This window comes from Eubalaena glacialis, chromosome 7, assembly GCF_028564815.1.
Source record: "Eubalaena glacialis isolate mEubGla1 chromosome 7, mEubGla1.1.hap2.+ XY, whole genome shotgun sequence".
NCBI lineage: Eukaryota > Metazoa > Chordata > Mammalia > Artiodactyla > Balaenidae > Eubalaena > Eubalaena glacialis.
Window position 1 is genome coordinate 112,782,052 of NC_083722.1, and position 20,688 is coordinate 112,802,739.

At 60.2% G+C, this 20,688-nt stretch overlaps 2 protein-coding genes across 5 annotated transcripts in view; both read right to left on the reverse strand.

The window, feature by feature from the left end:
* SLC41A3 (solute carrier family 41 member 3) overlaps positions 1-710 on the reverse strand; it is a 65,644-nt gene extending 64,934 nt beyond the window's left edge. Inside the window, exon 1 of one of the 2 annotated variants that reach the window (XM_061197384.1) lies at positions 612-710. The gene's annotated coding sequence lies outside the window, so the exon portion shown is untranslated. Of the gene's footprint in view, positions 1-362; positions 424-611 lie in introns of those variants that run through there. The other variant, XM_061197385.1, reaches the window with a different exon arrangement.
* An 11,412-nt stretch (positions 711-12,122) lies between these two features.
* The window catches only part of ALDH1L1 (aldehyde dehydrogenase 1 family member L1), a 45,569-nt gene continuing 37,003 nt past the window's right edge, over positions 12,123-20,688 (reverse strand). For 2 of the 3 annotated variants that reach the window (XM_061197388.1, XM_061197387.1), the window contains exons 17-23: positions 20,045-20,138; positions 18,505-18,604; positions 17,133-17,231; positions 16,356-16,521; positions 13,925-14,030; positions 13,255-13,454; positions 12,123-12,379 (exon numbers count right to left, since the gene is read on the reverse strand). In XM_061197388.1, the coding sequence (XP_061053371.1) occupies positions 12,324-12,379; positions 13,255-13,454; positions 13,925-14,030; positions 16,356-16,521; positions 17,133-17,231; positions 18,505-18,604; positions 20,045-20,138 (821 nt within the window). In that variant the 3' untranslated portion in view covers positions 12,123-12,323. Of the gene's footprint in view, positions 12,380-13,254; positions 13,455-13,924; positions 14,031-16,355; positions 16,522-17,132; positions 17,232-17,841; positions 17,999-18,504; positions 18,605-20,044; positions 20,139-20,688 lie in introns of those variants that run through there. The other variant, XM_061197389.1, reaches the window with a different exon arrangement.

The window sequence follows — 20,688 nt, forward strand, 5'->3', positions numbered from 1 at the left end:
CCCCACACGCGCGCCTCACCCCCCACACGCGCGCCTCACCCCCACACACAGCTCCTCCCCTCCTATACGTGTGTCCTTGGAAAAGTTAAATTTCTGTGCCTCCTTAGGGTCGTGAAGACACAGGGGAATAATGCATCTGCATCACAGGACACGGGGCCTGTCCCCACCCCCAGCACAAACCCTCAGAGGCTCTGCCGTTTTAACTCAGCGGTTTTAACTACACCGCAGCAGAATCACCTGGAAGGGCCGTTAAAGGCAGGCAGTGCTGGACCCACCTGGGTGCTTTCCCATCACTGGTGGGGGTGGGGAGCGGGCCAGTCGGCGCCGACGCCGGGTGTTGTGGGCGCGGGCCCCAGAGCTACCTGAGCGACAGGCCCCCACGCTCCGGGCCGAGGGGTGTCCCGTCCCGCTCTCCAGACCCCGGCCGCGCTGACCGCCCCGTGCTCCCCCAGTCCTGCCTGCTCTTCCGCGTACGTTCTGCTCCACCCCGCTCCGGGCCCTCGGAGCCCCGGGCCGCCCCCTCCGCGCACCCGGCCCCGGGCCTTCGGAGCCCCGGGCCGCCCCCTCCGCGCATCCCACCCCGGGCCCATCGAGCGCAGAGCCGCACTCACCGGATACCCCCGGGCGGCGGCGGGAAGCGACGCGGCTGGAAGAGCAGCGAGGCCGCAAGGGCCACGGAGGAGGCTGGACGGCGGCCTTCTCCCAAAGCCCGCCCTAAAACCCGTAGTCCCCGCCCCGCCCCCGGGCTCGGAGTCCCCGCCCCCTAAAACCGGAATCCCCGCCCCCGGGCCCGGAGTCCCCGCCCCCAAACCCGGCGTCCGCGCTCCCCGGGCCCCTCCGCCCGGCCCCGCGGAACGGGACTCTGGGCGGGGGCTCGGGGGCGGGACAGGCCCTGGGGCGGAGCTGGGGGGACCGGCGGGGGAAGGGACGGTTGGGTCGCGCAGATCGCCTCCCCCACTCCCCGGGCTGCAGGGCGGGCTCCCCCGGATTCTTGCGACAAGACCCGCCCTGGGACGGTTCTCTGCCTTCGCGGCTGCAGGGCCGCGGGTAGGCCCGGAGGAGGGGCGTGAGGGCCCGTCTTCCCCCGTCGGTGTCGTCCCGGAAACGCTCGGGCGGCCCGGGGCAGTGAAATGGCCCCACGCCCCTCATGCCGGCTACGGGCATGCGCTGCATCGTGCTTTTTTTTTTTTTTTCATCTAAATCCCGGGCTCCGCACACACCTTTTTTTTCTCCTGCAGTAATTTTAAAGCATCCAGCAGACATATTTCACCTGTAAATGCTTGAGTCTTTATCTAATCGATAAGGCCTGTTTTCTGAAACATTTCCATAATACCAGCATCACACCTGACAAAGTTAATAATACCCAGCGGTTCAGCTTTCCCCGATGGACTCAAAACTGTCTTTTGACCGTTGGCCTGCTCTAGCCAAGTGGGAGGAGGGATGGGATTTTGCAGGGGGTCTCAGGCAAAGCTCACCTGCAGGGTTTGCTGGGAGCCTGCTCAGGGTCACAGCCAGAATGTGGTCCCACGGAGGGAAGTCCCAGGCAGGAGAGGGACCATCAAGTGCAGATGAAGGCCAGATATTTAGCAAGACTCAGTAAATACTGCGCTATATTATTTCAACAAAAGACAACTTTGCGTATGAAACACAGAGTTCTCCAGAGTCACAGACACACGTGCACTCTGTTTTTCAGGAGCATGTGGCCTTCTTGACCCATGTCTGGTTTTGGAACTCCCCAGGCACCTGGACTTCAGAGGGCCAGCCATCCTTTGGCCCCTCCTGCCCTTCCCATGGAACAGGGGTCATGTCACCTGTAGCCAGGAGTCCTGCTCTCAACTTTCTAGACCTGCTCCAGCTACCTGGGACCCAGGAATTCCCACTGGCTCCAAGCCCCTTCTGCTGATGTGCCCAGATCAGCAATCCAAAGAAGAAACGGGTCCAGGAACACGGGCTATCCCTTCCCACAGGGCCACTGGGAAGTCCAGTGGCCTCCCAAGTTGCTATGGAGGTACATTTGTCAAGGCCAGAAATTAGAATGACCCCCTTTTACAACTTGTTTGTTTTATTTGCAATTCCTATGAATGCAAATATGGCTGTGGGCCCCCATTTGTACTCTTGCCCTGGGTTCTGTAAATTTTGTGGCTGTCTTGGTTCAGTATAATTATGGGCACAAGAAACATTTCATTTTATTCTTAACTTTACCACAAGAAAAATAAACCAGCAAAAGCATAATGATAAATGGCAACTTACAGTTGACCTCCGTAGTAGAGAAAGCACGAGAGAATGTAGCCCTCTTGCAAAGGGGCAGCCGCAGCCAAGCTCCAAAGGACGGCTGCCATGCCAGGATGCGTGGCCCGTTCTCTGGGGCCTCGGCAGGTGGCAGGCAGCATGCACCAGTCCTGCAAGCTGGATCGTGCCCAGTTTGCCCCTTCGCTTCCCCTCTCACTGGTGTTTACAGGTGCCCAGAGCGCTGGGTGTCCAGAGCCCTGGCCAGATTCCAAGCAGTGAGTAGCTTTTGCGAAGAGCTGCTCTGCCCAAACTGTAGTTTTTGGATGGAAATGTAAGATACACAGACACAAAAGACGTTTGCAAATGATAACAGTTCCATTCAGTGTTAGGGGATATTATGGGCTCAGCTGTGGCTTCAAAATTCACACGTTGAAGCCCTAACCTCCAGTGTGCCTGTATTTGGAAATAGGGCCTATAAGGAGGCAATAAAGATTAACTAAGGTCATGGGAGGGGGGCCCGGCTAGGACTGGTGTCCTAACGAGTAGCCGCGGCCCTGTGATGACCCAGCTAGCGGGTGGCCGTCCACAAGCCAGGAAGAATAGCCTCGCCAGAAACCAACCCTGCAGGCACCTTGATCTGGGAACTTCCAGCCTCCAGAACCGTGAGAAAATAAACTTCTGTTGTTTAAGCTGCTCAGCGCGAGGCGCCCTAATCTGACTAAGGCAGGGGATTAATATTGCACAGCAAGCTGATTTTAGGAAAGCTGTGAACCTCAGTTTTCTTGTCTGTAACGTGGGGATAGCATGAGTGCTGCCTCACAGGTCGGAGGACGACAGGAAGGTCCTTGTGAAGCCCTCAGCACACGAACGGGGAGCCCACTAGGTGTTTGCTGCTACTAAGTTTATTGTTACCATTAAAGTTCTGACGGGTGAGTCCAGGCACCCGAATGGCCCACTGGGGGATGTTTGGGGCACAAGGAAGGCCTGACCCTGCCTGCACCTTTCCTCATGTCTGTCCCAGATTCCTGCTGTCACTCTGCCACCACGGCATCCACGCTTGTTCCCGGCCAGTCCTTGTCTTCCCCAAATGGCCTTCAGTTTGGTGGCAGCAGCCCTGGCGCCACCCCCTTCCCTCCTGCCCTCCATGCCCACCCAGTGTCAGGGCCGGTGGGCAGACCTGCTGGGCAGGGGCCCTTGTGACGGGCTGGCCAAGCCCTGCCCTCCCCCCCAGACTGACCCCGCAAAGTGACTGGAGTTTAGGGCCCTCAGCCTCTTCCCACAATGAGCCCACCTGCCCTGCAGTGGCGCTCAGCTGTGCCTTCAGAGCCCCCGGCCTCCTGCCCACCGGGTCCCACACAGGCTCCCTCTGCACGGCCTCCTTCAGCCTCTGCTTGGGAACTGTTGCCCCCGGGGAGTGTCAGGCACGGGTCCTCGGCCTCCTTCCTTGTGATCACCCAACGCCTCTTAGCCACGTCACCGTGCTATACTAGGGAGGGTATTTTTGCCTCTCACACCCTGAATTCCTCAGGGGACTGTTGGTTCATCCTTGGATTCCCGCCGGGAAGAGACTTGGAGATGAGCTTGTCTGGGAGGTGGTCCCAGGAAACCCGCTGGGAGAGTGGGGGTGGGGGGGTGGGGGTGGGGAGTGGGAGGCAGCCGGGGCGCCTGGAGCTCAGTCCTGTCCTGCCGGGGCCTCGGAGATCCCACCCCAAGACCCTGCCAACTCCTATCCCACCAGGCCTCAAGTGAGGGCTGTTTCCAGGACAACGGAGCCCTGGACCTTCAGGCCAGGTGGGCAGGTGGCTCACGAGGGCAGAGAGACCTCCCGGGAGTCCCTGCAGGTCCCACAGCCGGGCTGCAGGGGGTGCGGGCGGCAGGGCATAAGATTTCCAGGCATGCGCTCTGGGCCCCTGTGCTTTCTGTATGGCCCGCGGACCCCCTTTCATGGATGAGGAAACTCCCAAAGGTCAAGGCCACGCCTCGAGAGGCAGAGCCGGGCTTCAGACTCTAAGGCCAGTCTCTCCATTCCATCGGTCTGTCTCTTTCAAACACATGACAGTGAGTGGATGAAGGGCCGCACTCTGATTAACCCAGGGCTCCAGGTAAGAGTTCACCGCTCTATGGATGGTCTGGTGTTTGGTACTAAAGTCATAATATCGCATTTCCATGTGAAACAGTAAAATTCCAAGGAATGCAATTTGGTCTCTAATGACTATGAAGCCCTGTCTAGGGCCCTCAGGGATCCCCCCACGGCTCTCGGATAATCCAGGGCCGGCGCTGCATCCCCAGCCCAGACTGCCCTGCTCAGCAGAGGCTGGCTCCGTGCTTCACTCACATGACCCTCGTGGGCTTCTGTGGGGACATCACGGAGACCCAGGAGCGGAAGGGGCTGCGAGGCCGGGGGCTCGGGCCTTTGTGTGCCCAACTCAGCGCCCTCCTGCCATGTGCTCGGGAGCTGGGCCTGGGGGGCAGCAGGGAGGAAGAAACGGGCCTGCCCTCCAGGGTGCCCAGCAGTGCTGGGTCAGGGGCGTGGGGCCTCTCGCCCTGCTGGACGGCCTCCCCACGGCAGGCAGCCTGGGGGTCTTCTCCACCCTACGCGGCCGAGGCCCGAGCAGGGAGCCTAAAATGCAGGCACCCGGGTGCACCTTGGAGAAGCTGCTGGCTCTCCCTCCAGGTGGGGCATCAGGAGCGATGGTCCAGCTCCCAGGACCCGGCCGGGCAGGGCCACCAGAGGGAGCAGCCACCGAGAAGGCGCCTCAGGGCCCCGGACCTGCAGGGCCCAAAGTGACGGAGCCACCGCTAAAAATAGTCCTGCACTTTGAAGAGAAGCTGGCAAAGGGAAGAGATCTGGGGTCAGTGAGAGTCTGTCCCCCGACCCATGAGATGCACATGTTCCCTCCCCAGCGTCTCCCAAAGGCCATGCCCTGCCTTGGATTTTGGCCCATAAGAAAGACGTATTTGGTCTTTGTCCACTGTTCCTGGCACAGAGCTCCTAAAACCCTTGGAATCTCCTGTGCTGAGAGGGATGAAGGTGTCTTTCCTTATGTTGATGAGGTGACTCTGGGAAACCACCCAAGGATGGGGCTGGATGCCAGCGGAGCCACCGTGTGATCAGAGGCCTGGAACGTGGGTCCCAGCCCCTGACCTTCCGGAAGGGGAGGGGGGCTGGAGGTGGAATCAGTCACCAGGGGCCCGTGATGTAGCCAATCACGCCCACGTAAGGAATCCTCCGTAGAAACCCCGAAGGAGCGGGTTCAGAGAGCGCCCAGGCTGGGAAGGCGTGGAGACTGGGAGAGGAGGGTGGGGTCGGGGGAGGGGCGTGGAAGCTCGGGACCCTTCCCCACACCCTCCCTGGTGCGTCTCTTCCATCTGGCTGTTCCCGAGTCACATCCTCTTATCGTAAGCCTACGATCTAGTAAGTAAAGTGTTCCTCTGAGTTCTGCTCTAGCAAGCTGCTCTAGCAAGTTAATCAAACCCGAGGAGGGGGTCGTGGGAACCTCTGATCTACAGCTGGTGGGTCAGAAGCACACGTGACAACCTGGCTTCAACTGGCAACTGGCATCTGAAGTTGGGGGGCGGGCAGACTTGCGGGACTGAGCCCATAACCTGGGGGATCTGATGCCCTCACAGCTCTAAACTGTTGTGTACTGTGTAGAGACCAGGCACAGATTTACAGGTGAACAGTGTGCATCTTTTTCCTTCTGGCGGTGAGTGACAGCTCAGCTCCATGAATCACCTCACTTGCCATTAACATTAAAGTCTCTGCTGGGAGAGTTTCAGTTTTGCAAGATGAAGAAGTTCTGAAGATGATGCTGGTGACGGTTGCATGGCAACGTGACCATACTTAATGCCACTGACCTGTACACTTGAAAGCGGTTAAGACGGTTAAGTTTTATGTTATGTGTACTTGACCACAATTTTATAATTTTGGAGCCTTTCGTAAACGCACAGGCCCTGATCAGGCCTCACCCACTTTGCAGTTGAGCCCCCTGGTTCTACCGTGAGAGCAATCTGAATTCAGGTTAGTTGCCAGAGCCTGAGCAGAACCCCAGCTCTCCCACCTCTATGTACTGAAGCACATAATATTTTACTTAAAATCCCTTTCTTTTCTCTCTCATCTATATTACAGTGAGGGCAATATATTAATTTATTTAGATTACGTGTATAGGTGGGTAATGTGACCTGCAAATCATTAGAGGATATAAAAAGGGTGATATAAAAATATTTGTAATATAAAATGAAGATATTGGGATGGGCAGCATTGAGAATATTGACTTAACTTTTTCCCTAGTGGTTGATATTTTGGATGCTCCAAAACCGTATAGCTTTACTACAGCCTCCTATAGTCTAGCCCTTCCTTCCCTGCCTGAGTCCTATAGTCTAACCTGCACTGAAACATTGACTCAGAGATTTCACTTCTTAAAGCTGTCTGTATCAGTTAGCTTTTGCTGCACGAGAAACCACCCTGCCACTGCAAGGCTGGAAACAGCAGTCATATTTATCCCACGATTCAGTGGTCAGTGCTGGGGCTGGTCTCCTCGGATCCTCACCCGCGAGTCTGCGGTCAGTTCCCGGCCACTTGGGCGGGTGTGCTCTGGGGCCCAGCGACACTGGGCCCATGTCTCTCACCCTCCACGAGGCTGGTTCAAGCGCGGAAGCTGTGTGTCTTCTTGAGGCTGAAGCTTGGACCAGGCACAGCATCACATCTGCCACATCCTACTGGTGAAAGCAAGCCACAAGACCTGCCCAATTCAAGGGATGGAGAAGCAACCCCGTTACTTGGTGGAAGCAGCTCCAAAAATCGTGGCCGTTTTTAGGACTCGCCATGTGGGTCCCACCTCATTCCCTCTCCCTGCAGGTCTTTGCTCAAATCCCACTTTATCAGAAGGGCCTTCTTGAGCGCCCCGTATAAAATAGCAGCGCACCACCCACTCTTCCCCCAGACAGCACTCCCCATGCCTTACTGCTGTGGTTTTCTCCAAGCACTTATCACCAGATCGTATCTACTATATGAAATAGAAAACAGACGCCTGGCCACTCCACGTGTCCCCTCCGTGTGCCCTCGAGTACAGAACCATCTCGTCTCTGGGACCGTGTCCTCTGGAGGGGAGCAGGGGAAGGAGCTTACACAGCATGCCCCCCTCACCCCCGCCGAGCCCCGTGGGGCCTCCTCCCTTCGAATGCTCTTTCCTTTATTATGTGGAGCAATCCTGTGACCATGTTTTGATCCTGAACATCCCCACCAGCCCCAATTTTACCACATCGGAAATTTTTTCCTGAATAAGTGCAAGGCTTGGCCTGCGGTGAGTTCCATCTCTTCAAGTCCGATCAGGGGAGAGCCGAGAGTGGCAGTGTGAACAGCGGGCAATGCCAGCCCCCCTCCCACCGACCCCTGTGGCTGGAGCAGGGGTGCCCCCACCCCAGCTGCCCTGCAGGGGGTCGTAGTGGCTGTGGTTGGACGTGTCCTCAGCTCACCTTGCGGAAGGTCCTGAGAACAACTGTCTGAAGCTTACTGCTGTCGATGAAAAATTAATCAATAGTCAATCTGAGAAAGAACAGAAAATTTAATTTGAGCCAACCTGAGGATTATAACCCGGGAGACGGTTTCTCAGAAAACTCTGAGGCCTGTCCTGAAGAGGTGAGGGGGGAGGCCAGCACATGTGTAATTCTGACGAAGGGCTACGTGCAGCCAAGCACACGGCTTGGTAGGAGGTTACTGCTATTCACGAGGGACAGATACCTTAATGGTTTTAGTGCTTTTCTAAGTGTGGGAAGAGGCGAGAATCCAGGTTCATAAAAATTTTCTCCTGAAGATATCGAACTCGCTGAGGGTCAGTTCTGCCAGTTTTCCCAGGGTACAAAGTGCCTCACCCTGATCTTCGCCCTGAATGCCTTTCAGCGTGTCCTGTAAGTCAGCGACTGTGGTGGTTGATGGCTTCATTCTTGTAGGACTGGATGGTGGGCAACATTATGTCACAACCCCCTCCTTTTTGTCTTAATTTTGACCAAGGTTTGGGAGGCATTTCATGACCAATTTATCCCATGGCACTAGGAATGCTCATTCCCAGGTCAGGCGAGGATTTTCTTGATAGGCCACTCAATGTGCTGTTACTGGACTGGGCTCTGTTAACAGTAGCCCGAAGCCTCTAGGTCGCCTGTCCTACTAGTCTGTTATGGTCCAGGAAATGGTTCCCTCTTGTAGCTTCTTCCCATATCTAGAGTTACACTACTACAATCACTGATCTTACAGAACTATGTATTCGACAATTGTTTTAGGTCACCTGGTCATCATTATTTTTATCAGGTTTGGTAATGCAAGAAACAATAATCTTGTAAAATAGGCAGAATACAAGTAACACAGCTAGTGACATTAATAAGGTCACAAGTAAGTATTTGAGCTACGAACTTCTTTTAGGTGCAGCCCAGTATCTCCCCAGGTCGTCTGACCAGTCTGTTCTGCACCAATCACTATCTTTAAGGGAAATGATATATGGCCTCGTCCGTAAAGTCCACCAAAGATGTCTGCATGTACAAGGTGAGTGGTGGGTCATCGTGACCTCTTAGAGGATAAGGAAAGGAATGTTACCTTCTAAGGAGTTCCATGGCTGTCGCCAGAAGGAGGAAAATGGATTTCTGTGGCTGAGCAGATATTTCTGCCATTGGGGGGGTCAGGTTACACCCAATGCAGACGCCCATGCACACTAGTGGGGAAGGAGGAGGCCAAAGGGCAGAGAAGAAGTTATGTTTAATTTTTTCTTGTCTTGCCTTAAAATATGAATTTTATTTCATCACCACCCTGTGTAAAATCGTGTAAGACAGTGGTCATCACATTGTAAAATGTGTTTGAGGAGGACTCATAAGATGAATTTCGTTCTCTTCTCCAGAAACACAAGCTTGTTTCTGTCGCACAGACACCACGAATTAGGTCACCGATCAGGTTTCCTCCCACTCCCGGCAGCTGGAAAGCCCTGCCTAAACTGTGCTCCAGCTTTAGAAGCGGATCGAGTTTCCCTGCAGGCAGTGTCGGTGCCAACCGCGTTCCTGCTCGTCTTCCTTCCTATTGCACTTCTCTGCCCTGATTCACCCACGCATATTTTAATTGTATTTTTATTTTTCTAAACTGCCTTGAACTCTTCCGTCAACTCGGTGAGGACAAATGCATTGAAACATTATAAAAAGGGAGGGGCAAGTTCACTGTCTCCACGTAATGGGCTGCTGGCGGGTCCCCTCCGTGACGGTGGGGATTCGGCGTCTTCCCTCCCGTGCTCTCCACGGCCTCCGGGCACCACCCTGCCGTATCTGCTTGTTGGGAAAACGCCCACCACTGGGTCCACCGGGCCGCTTCCAGCCCGCCCCAGGGGAGGAGGGAGGGAGTGACAGCCTGAGCCGCGACTCCCCTTGCAGGCCGTGCCTCAGGAGGGGCAGCTACCACGTCCACTGGAGCTCTGTCCACTTGACTGGGCCCTGTGGCCACTGCCCGGCTGCAAAGGATGCTGGGAATTCTGCGTCCTTCACGCAGCCATGCGCCCAGGTACAATTTGGGAGTTCTATGACTTAGGAAAGAAGGGGATAAAGGGAGAGAAATGGCAGATAACTCATAGTCTTATGCTCCTTACTGCGAGATACCAGAAAATACATGTTTCCTCCGCCCCAGCTCCTGGCACAGAGCCCCTGAACCCTTGTAATTTCCTAAATGATAAGAACACTGGGAGCATCTTTTGTTTATTGAGGCGACTCTTGGGGGCTTCTGGTGGGGTTGGTCACCGGAAAGACGAGGCCAGGATGAGAAGCTTCCGATTCTCAGCCCTTCTCCCGCCCCCCACCATCCTCCAGAGAGGGGAGAGGGGCCGCGAATGGAGTTAACATGAAGAAGGCTCAAAAAACCCCAACAGGACAGGGTCCAGGGGCTGAGCACATCCACACCGGGAGGGTGGCATCCCCCAAGTCCACGGGACAGAAGCTCCTGTGCTCAGACCCTCCCAGGCCTCGCCCTACGTACTCTGGCTGTTCATCTGTTTCCTTTACCACTTCCTTTAATAAACTGATAAATGTAGGTGAGTGTTTCCCTGAGTTCCGTGAGCTGCTCTAGCAAATGGACTGAACCCAAGGAGGGGGTCGTGGGAGCCTCTGCTTTGTAGCCACGTCAGACAGAAGTTGTAGGTAACCTGGGGACCCTGCTTGGGATTGGCACCCGGGGGGCAGTCTTGTGGGGCCGAGCCCTCAGTCTGTGGGGTCTACACCAGCTCCGGGCAGCAGTGTCAGAATCTGGTTAAATTGCAGGACCCTCAGCTGGTGTCACAGAGAATTGCTTGGTGTGGGGACCAGCCCCCCGACATCTAGTGACCAGAAGTGACCTGTTCTGTGTGGAAGTGAAGGAGCCTCACTGGAGAGACAGACCCAGGCGGGAGCGCTGGGTGCTTTTCTTACACACTTGCCTGCGGCTTCTGGAGGATTCTTGAATCCCTTCTGGATACAGGATTCAGGACAAAGCCAGGCGCTGCCTCGCACCTGAACCAGAAGGCTCAAGTGCAGCTTAGCCGCCGGCCAGCCAAGCCCTGGGCCACGGGGAGGAAGGTGCTTCCTAGCTCAACCTGGGCGAGGGCGGGCTGTGCTCCAGGCCCTGCCTGCTCTTCTGCCTGCGGGGCTGTTTTCAGGGAAGCCAGGCCGACCCCTGCGGACCCTGCAGGCTCTTGCCTGGCGAGGGGGGCAGGACAGCAGCAGCCGAGGGCCAAGCCGGCTGCAGAGCCCGGACTCTGCTGTGGACGCCCTGGCCCTGGGGTCGGGGGGTTGGGGGCGAAACAACGGGGACCCAGCAAAGGGGCACGAGTGGGAGTGTCGCTCCAGTTAGGAGGTAATAAGGCAGGTCCACGTCCCCTCAGACAGGGCCGGTCCCCTCCACCGTGGGTCCTCACGAATGGCCCCAGGCAGGGGACAGAGTCCAGAGACGAAACACATTTCTCCCCTCTGTGGGCAATGAGACTGGAGACCCGGCACCAGGTCGGGGGGCTGGCCCTGCCTTGGGCAGGCAGGTGGGCATCGGGCGGGGTCCGGCTCTGGGGCTGCGTCGCCCCTCGAGGCGGGGTTGCTGGTTCTTCCTGACCCCTAAGAAGGTCTGGGGAGAAGGGCCGCCTCACGCTCGGGATGGAGAGGGCACAGGGAAAGAGGCCGCCCCAAGGCGGAGCGGGGCCCGGGGGCAGCCTGCTGCCTAGACCAGCCCCGGAGCGAGCCTGGGACCGCTGCCAGCTCTGAGTTGGTGGGCTGTCCTGCAGGCAGGGGTGTCCGAGGTCCTTGCTCCTGGATCTGAGGACAACGACGCCCACTGAGCCCCCTCATTTATAAACGGGCGAAACCGTGGGCAGCGGGAGGGTTAAGTGACCCCAAGGCGGGGCGGGGGTAGGGAGGGTCTGTGCAGGCAGTGTCTAGTTAGCACAAGGGACCCCTCCTCACGGCTCCTCCTGTCACTCCCCGGGGGGTCGGGACGCTGAGGGCGGGACGGACTGAGAGCAAGGCCGCATGGCAGGGGGACAGGAGAAGCGGGGCGGCCGCTGGGCCCCGGGAGACGCCGAAGACACAGGCAGGGTAAAGGGGGAGCACGCCCATCGGGACCAGCAGCCTGGGGCCCGAGCCGAGCCGGCCACCCCCGCGGGGCCCTGGACGGGTCTGCTCGGCCTGGGGGGAGGGCCTGGCCGCTTGCTGGGGAGGCGTCCGCAGCCCAGCCTGCTTCCTCCCTGGCGTCTCCCGGGGTCACCCCAACAGACGTGCGTCCTGATTTCATCTCAGCACCCGGTTTCTGAGGCGGGAGCCGACACCCTGCCCAGGAGGGTGCCTGGCTCTCCCGAGCCCGACCAGCTGGCCCGAGAGCAGGACTCGCACGGAGGGCCTGGGCACACAGACGGGCCGGACGCAGGGCGCCAGCCAGAACCTTTATTCGCACGAGGCCACTTTCTGCCCGAGCCGACGGCCGCGCTGACGGGACAGGATGGGGGTCCCAGATGGGGACAGGGGTGCAGGCAGGAGGCTTCCACCACGTTCAGGGAGGGGCTGTGCACTGGGAGGGGCAAGCCCGCAGCCGGGGACACATCCTGAGACCCTCCTCAGTACTCGAAGGTAACTGTCTTGACCCGCAGGTACTCATTCAGAGCCGCCTCTCCTGCAAGACACCGCGAGCCCAGGGGCAACGTCATGGTCCCGGCAGCGCTGTGGTCTCATGACCCCCCACCCCCGGAGTCATGTCCCAGATCCCCGTCACCTCATGACGCCGTTGGCCCCGTAGCTGAGAAGAGCATGCTGCCCTCCTGCACCTTCGCACCCCCCTGCCCCCCTGCAAGCTTGACATCAGAATTGATCCCGACTGGACCTAATCCCCAGCTTCTGGCTTCCACAGTGGCAGGATGCGGGGAGTGGGACCCACCCTACGTTACAGAGCAGCCAGGGAAAGAGGGGTGCCGGGCAGAAGTCCACTTCCCTGGGCAGGCAGGCCTGGTGACACCGTCTCTACACTGGGACTCACGTCACCACATCGGGCACGCCCGGCCCCCACGGGTTCCCCTCTCTGAAGCCTGAGCCCTGACCGCGGTCCCAGGCCCCGCAATCCGGCCGTTGCCTGCCTCCCTGGCCGCCTCCCTGGCCTCCTCCCCGCCCCTGCACCCACTCCAGCACTCGGCCTCTCTCTGCACCTCCAAGACCAAAGCTGGTTCCCTCAGGACCCGCCGTCCCCTCTGGCAGGAATGCACGAACCTGGGCCTTCACGGCAGCTCCTCCAGACACTCAGGTCTCAGCCCAGGGGACACCTCCTCAGGGAGGCCCACCTGGCCCCCAGCTAAAGCCACCCTCCAGCCTCCTGTTCAGATCGCTCTGTCTGGCCGGCTTCCAGCAGGATCTGGCTTCCAGTCCTATTTATCACCGATCCCCTCCCAGCAAGAAGTGAGCAGCCATCTCGTCAGCTCCACCCCTGGCCCCTGGGACTGAGCGGCCTCTAACGGATGTTTGTTGACGAATAAATGAAAGCGGGCACGATTAGGTTACCCAGGTCTTTGCCAAATCCCGACTGCTTGAACCCTCCGAAGGGAGCAGCCACGTCGGTCTTGTTGTACGTGTTGATGAACACGGTGCCCGCCTCTAGCTTGTCGCTGACGTACAGGGCCTTGCTGATGTCCCTGGTGAAGACGCCAGAGGCCAGGCCGAACTCTGTGGCGTTGGCCCGAGATAGCACCGCGTCCACGTCGCTGCAGGGAAAAGCCAGGAGGGCCTCCGTGAGGAGGGCAAGGGTCTAGCCCTGGACGTGGGACCCAGAGAGACCTGCGTCCCCCGCCCCAGAGGGGAGCCCGACACGGCGCAGGGTACAGACCGGTCAGCCCTATTGACCAAACTGCAGGTTCACAAGCGAAATAAACAATGGCTGCTATTCCGGCCACTGACGTTTGGCTGGTTCACGACGCAGCCGTGGGTGCTCAGGGCTGAACCCAGCACGCCGTGGAGACGCCCAGAGAGACGCGGAGGACACTCCTGGTGGGCCCAGCCGCCCTGCGGTCCCCTGGGGTCTCCACCCCCGCGGCTGCGAGGGGTCTGCGGGGGCTGGGCTGCGTCCACAGCCCCCACCCGCCTGAGCTCCCCTCCCGGCCCCGCGGCTCACACGAAGAGCCCAGTAACAAGGGCAAGAATCAGGGCTGTCATGACCCATAAGCGGGCTCCCTACCCGTTGGCAAACCGAGAGATGATCATGACGGGCCCGAAGGACTCCTCCCGGGCTATGAACATGTGGTCCTCCACGTCTGTGAAGACGGTCGGCTCGAAGAAGAAACCTGTGGTGGAGACAGAGGAGTTCGTGACCCTGTGGGTGGCTTTCCTGCCCCAGGCGCACGAGTCCTGACCCTCACAGCCTTTCAGCTAAGTGCTGTAAGGACAGTGAGGTGACGCTGGGAGCTGGTGTGTCCACCGCCAGGGCTGCAGCTCGTGGCCGGACAAAACCCGGGTTTTTCCAGTGACGTTTAGTCTGAAAGCACATCTGGATCCTTCAGCTAGCGCAGCCTCTGGAAGGCCCTCCATCGGCCCCGTGGAGGGGGGCTTGGACTGTGGTCCTCGTGGACAGGCCCTCCCAGCACAGCCTCCCCATCCTTCCTGACCCTGCGGGGTGGGCGCCGCCTGCCCGGGGGTAGGGGCCGGTGCTCTCGGCCAGACACACCTTCTCCCATCCCGACTGCAGCCCCACAGGCCCTGGCTGCCCCACAAAACCATTTCTGGCGGCAGAAAGGCATCCTCTGACTACTTCTTCTCTGGACATAGAGCTGCAGGCCCTGAGACCCGCTGGACTAAGGTTTAGTTTGGCCTGATTTAGGGAAAACCAAGAGACTTGAAATTTCCTACCTCTAGTGTTGAGAAGAACAAAAAAAAGTTTATCTTTAATAAAATATTCCATATTTTTACAAATTTATAAATCGTATTTTAACAGTAACTGCAATTTCTAAAGCATGAGTCACGTATGAACACATGTTGACCCCTGGGGTGTGGCCTGTATTCACGCTGTCTGCCAAGGAAATGCGCCCCCGGGTCCCGGAGCTCCGCGGTGGCCAGTCTCTGCCCACACCCCCGTCCCCCCCGCACGCCGGGCCCCGGGGAGCAGGGCTGCACGCCCGGGACCCCTCATCCTCTGGCCTCCGGGTGGGTGGGCCACTGGGAGGAGCCTGTGTTCACAGCACTGTCCCCCACGGGGTCCCAGGAATTCTGCTCCCTGCCCTTGCCCCTCAGGCCAGAGGGCGGTGGGCAGCGGTCCCCACGGCTCCTGGGTGCTGCAGCCCTAGCTGCTCTGCAAAGGTGCCTTCGCGTCACGTCAGCCCCAGACTCTGGCTTTGCGGAAGCCCAAGTTCGTGGGGGCAGGGAAGAGGGCTAGCAGACAGCGGTGGCACAGTGGCTACAAAAGCTCTGTGCAGGTAGGAGGTGCCCAGGGACGCCGAGACCTGTGGGAGCACCACGGCCTGAGCCCGAGGTCCCCTGAGTGATAAGGTGACCAGGTGGGGACGCTCAGGAGGCATCCGCGAAGCAGAGGAGCAGCCAGACGCCAGGCGTGTTCGGAGGGAGAGTTACGGGCCGCAGGTTAGACACAGGCGGTGAGGCACGCTGGGGTGAGCTTGCCTCTGTGGAGCGCTCGCCGGCGGAGGGTTTCGGCATGGGGGACACACAGCCCGACGCGGCAGCCGCCTGAGCGCATGACTGGGGGCTCAGGAGGCCCCCAGGACCCCCGTGACGGTCCAGACTCAGGGCAGAGTCGGCACGATGGTGGCGGGGAAGATCTCCAGGTTTGAGAGAATCGGGCAGTTAATTAAGAGCTGGGGTCAAGAAAGAGAGGAGCCTGGAATCCGCTCCCTCCTTCCCTCCTTCACGCCATCGAGCGGACAGGCTAGCGTGAGGCTCGGTGCCGGCACCAAGGCTTGGACGGTGAGGGTGTAGGACACAGACGTGTGCCTGGCAGGGGCGCAGGTGGTCCGAGGGGAAGCAGCCCAGATCGCCCAAGCCTGCTGCTCTGGCCCCTCGGGCTCGGTGACTGGACTGCACCGAAGATTCTAGAGGGGCAGGGGTCGGGGCTGGGGATGCTGTGATGAGGTGCACTTGGTACCACCGAGACTGAGGGGCCTGGGTGACGTGCAAGCAGAGGGGTCCAGGGGTCAGGAGTCTGGGTGAGGAAACAAGTCCTGGGAGGCTCTGAGCCGCTGCAGGGCGAGAGACCCTCCAGGGAAAGTGTCCAAGCGCAGGACAGACCTGGGGCTATCCCTACATTTAAAGGACAGGTGGAGAGGGGGTTTCCGGCCAAGAGTGGCCATGGAGGAGTGATGGCCAAAGATAGGAGAACCACGAAATCCAGCACCACAGATCCATGGGAGGAAAGAGTTTCAAGGACGCGGAGATGCTTGGGCAACCAGGGCCACTCCAATAGAGGTTCCACCAGCTCCAGGGCCTCATCTTACCAGCCCCACACCTGACCTGGCAGGTGTCCAAATAGCCAAGGTGCCCCCCCATCCCCGAGGCCCCGGATAGGGGGCTGGAGCCTAGGAGCCTGGCCCTCCAACATCTGCCCCGGAGGCCACGCCACCCGCTGTCTTGGCTTGCCCACGTGGCCAGGAGGGCTGACTGACCTGGCCGGGGCACCTGGTTCCCACCACAGACCAGCGTGGCCCCTTCCTTCACGCCGCGCTGGCAATACTCCACTAGCTTCCGGAGGTGGGCCTCGTGGTTCTGTGGCCCGTGGGTGGTGTCCCGGTTGAGGGGGCTGCCGATCTTCATCTTCCCCACCTCCTCCACCTGCAAAGGTCCTCCCCGTCACGGTCGCCTGGGGGCCGTGGTTTCTGACCAGTCGCCGCCTGACCCGCCTCCCACGTATGCCTTTTCAGAGACCAACCGCTGGCCCCTGAAGAAAGTCCACACGCAGGGCTCTGACTCCTGGGACCATATTCTGGTTCCAAACCTGCCTTCCAGGCTGAAGCCCCCAATGCACCCTCCGTGCAAGGAGACCTGGGCCTGGTGCCGGGGACTGGGATGACGCAGACGTGCAGGCAGGTGGGAGTGAGGGGGGGGTGCGGGGGCAGCACAGGGCGCTCCTGCACCCGACCTCCCAGACGGAGGAGCTGCAGGCCACGGGGTGGGGAAACAAGACAACGACGCCCCGTGACAAGGTGGGCAGACGGAGTGGCGTGCAGGGGCTGCACCTGGAGGGCCCCGCCCGACCACGGGCCCTGCTGCTCACGTCAGGGGAGCTGCGGGGCTGCCGTTTCTTGCCCAAATAATAAAAACCAGGGAAGACTTGTCACAGCGCCCCCGACCAGGTGGATGGTGCCTGGCCCGGCCCTGGCTCTGCCCGCCAAGGCCCTGTACCCAGTGAGTGGGCAGTGCCCAGGCCCTGCGGCACAACTTACCACCCTCTGCACAAACTGGTCGTGAATCCAGTCCTCTACAAAGAGCCGGCCGGCGGCGATGCAGTTCTCGCCTTTGTTGAAGAAGACAGAGCTCATTCCCTTCGCAGAAGAGGTGACAGGGCTGGGTTACAACCCCCGGGCGTCAGCCCCCAGCCCCCACTGGGCCCAGGCGCCCCCTGATCGGGAAGGGGAAGAAGGCAGGTGTCCTGACCTCCTGCGGCCGCCCAGGCTCGCGGGCACTGGGCACCATCCCCAGAGAGGAGAGGCCACAGGGGAACAAGCGAGAAGTGAGGCCGCTGGGGGACCAGGCCAGCGAGGGGAGCACGAGAGGGTGTGCAGTGGGGGAGCCTGGACACCCCGCAGGCTGGGCGGACTCCCGGGCGTGACGGGGCTCAGGGCTGCGCTCCTGGAGCTGAGCCTGGAGATGGGGTCTGCGCCCTGCAGCAGGCGGCAGGGGTGGGCCTCTCGGGAGGGATGGTGCCTGCCCAGGCCCGAGTCCCGAATAAACGTCCTCCGAGGCCCCAGGGAGCCTGCTCTTTGGACCTGGGGAGCCGGGGTGGGGCGGGGGGGGGGGCGGTGGGAGGAAGGGAGAGCCAGTCAGGCTCGGCTCTCCTGGAAGAAGCTGGGACTGCACTGCCCAGAAACACAGACAGGCCTCCGGCCTGGCAGCATCGGCCTCTGCTCGGCCGCCGAGACCCTTGGGCCGACAGTCTCCCTCGGTCTCCCCTCTAATGAAGCTGAACCCCTTCCACGCGGTGCTGGGCTCACATCCTCCTCCGGGGCACAGCAGCACTGGGATGGGGTGGGGGTGTCTGGGCACCTGGCTGAGCGTCGCCTGACCGGCTTGCTCCCAATGGTGTGCAGAGCTGTGATGACGACGGTGACAATGTCAGGACAACTGACCCACAGCACCTGCCACGTGGTCCACGCCCTTCAGACGTAACAGCTGAGTCCCGTATTCCCCTCCTCCCCATCGTCCCGGTGAGAGCGCAAGGCCCAGAAAGGCTAAGTGACTTGCCCGACAGTGCCCAGCGAGTCCATGGCGGCGCTGGGCAAGTGTGGGCAAGCCACAGCAGGGGTGGCCGCTGCCAGCAGGGTCCCGCCCAAGTGCCCAGGGTTCTGCTTGCTTCTCTGTGGGACAGGAAACTTGGCCGTGCTGATTTCAGAACAGACGGAACCCTGGCTCACGTTTCCCCATCTCTGAAGCTGACTGCAGTTATCCCTGCAGTTGTGAAACTTCTTGGGGGTCTGTTCTGTAGGTACATGCCACTCCTTGTCCCCAAGGCCTCTTCCTTCCTTCTCTGCGGTCCAGGCTGACTGTGCGTCTGCCCGTGGACCCTGAGCCCCGGCCCCCGCCCCCCACGGCCCTTACCATCTGCACGGCCTTGCGGAGGTCGCAGTCAGCAAAGATGATGAGGGGAGACTTCCCGCCCAGCTCCAGGGAGACCTTCTTCACGTTGCTCACCGCACAGCTGAAGGGAACAGAGAGTTGGCTAGCTGGGTCCCCGGAGCCCGGGACACGGGGTGGCAGGGGGAACGCCAGGTGAGGGACGAGGGCAGCTCCAGAGCACGCTTCACTCAAAAGGACGGCGGAGGGTACGGGCTGGGGGGAGCCCCGTGTGACCCAGGCCGCGCCTTCTCCCGTCACTCTCCCCTCGTCCCCCCGCTTCCCCTGGCTCCCTGCCGCCTTTCTAGCCCAGCAGCCCAGCCCAGCCCTGCCCCAGGCCTTGCTCTCACGGGCGCCCCCGCACCCCTCCCCTCGCAGACGGTCCTCCAGCTCAGCCTCGCTGCCTCAGGCCTGACCCCAAGAGGAGGCCACGCAGGGCCACTGCGATGGGCACCCGTGTGGTGCTCGTTCAAGAAGGGGGACATGGCCCCCACCTCAGGGCTGAGGGGTACAGAGAGGCCTGTGGGAGCCCGGGCGGGGGCAGGGCTGCAGCTTTAATCCCCATGGAGATGCCCCGCCACAGCTGGACCGTCCTGGGACGTCCCAGGCGTGACCCTCGGAGCACAGCAGTCACGGCGGTCAGGTGTCCTCAGAGGAAGGGCTTGGAGACCCTGCAGGCCAGAATGCTCAGCAGCCCCCAGCCCCTCCCCCCTTGCACCTGTCACTCAAAGTGCAGACGTCTGCCCAGACCTCACCCCAGAAATTCAGCTGCACTGGGGGGGTTCAGGCACCCTGCGAGGCCTGGGGCAGCCAGAGCTGCAGCTGCTGCCCTGGGGTCCGGCCCCATCGACCTCTCCGAGCTCGTCCGCAGCACGGACCAGAACCACCGACATGCAAACTCCCTTCACGGGACTGGGGGAAACAGGCCTGCAAGGGTCAGAGCGCGGCCCACGTCGTGTCATAAATCAGCGACACGACCCAGCGGGTTCGAGGCCGAAGTCCAAGCACCAAGCCGGGAGCGGGCCCTCGGCCAGCGCTGGTCAGCAGGAGAGGGCAAACGCCTCCCATACCAGTCGCAGGACATGGTAATTTTTGTTTAGTGGCCACATTAAAAGCAAGCTCAAAAGAAATCAGTGAAATTAACTCTATTTAATTTAACCCCATTAATAATAATGTCATTTCAACTGGTAACCTATATAGAAATTGCCGCGATGCTCTACTTTGTGCTAAGTTTCCGAGATCCGTGTCCCTCGCGCTCACAGCTCGTCTCAAGCCCGAGCAGCTCCGTCCCCGGCAGCCGCGCTTGCTCGCAGTGGCGCCCCGCCCCTCGCTGGTCCCGCCCCTCGCTGGTCCCGCCCCGCTGCACCGGCCTGACCGAGGGCTCGTCAGACTCACGGAACCAGGGTCTGCAGCGGCCCCATCCTGTGACAGCCACAGGCTCGGGCTCACGCACAGGACTGTCCACTTCACACCAGAGGCCGTCGGTCCCACAGTGCGGGCCCCTCCACTCACTCCAACCGCCTACCTTTTCATGATGTGCTTCCCCACCTCGGTAGAGCCCGTGAACGCGATTTTCCGCACGTCGGGGTGGTCCGAGAGTCTCTGGCCGACCACTGAGCCTGGGGGAGGAGTGGGCGGGGGATAAGGATGGCCACGGTGCCAGGGCGAGGCAGGGGTCCAGCCACCCTCCTCCACCCTGTCCACCCATGGCCAGAGCTCGGGCCCCACGTGCCAGGGCCTCAGCACCCCGGGCTCACCACGCCTTGGTCCCTGGTGTGGGCGGAACTGTGTCTCCCCAAATTCACATGCTGCAGTCCTGACCCCTGACCTCAGATGTGACTGTACTGGATGTAGAGTCTTTAAAGGGGTGATTGAATTAACTGAGGTCATTAGGGTGGCCTTAAACCAATACGACCCGTGTCCTTATGAGAAGAGGAGACAAGGACACACACACACAGAGACACAGACGACCATGTGGGGACGCAGAGAGAAGGGTGGTGGCCGCCAACCAGTACTCATTACCCCTCCTGTGGGGATGCCTGGACTCCTGGCCGCCCCACACTCCACGACCCCCCACGCCATGCCAGGCCTGCAGGGACCCTTCCCAACATGGCCACTGCCTACTGACCCTCCTGGACCTGCAGGGACCTTCCCAACGTGGCCAGTGCC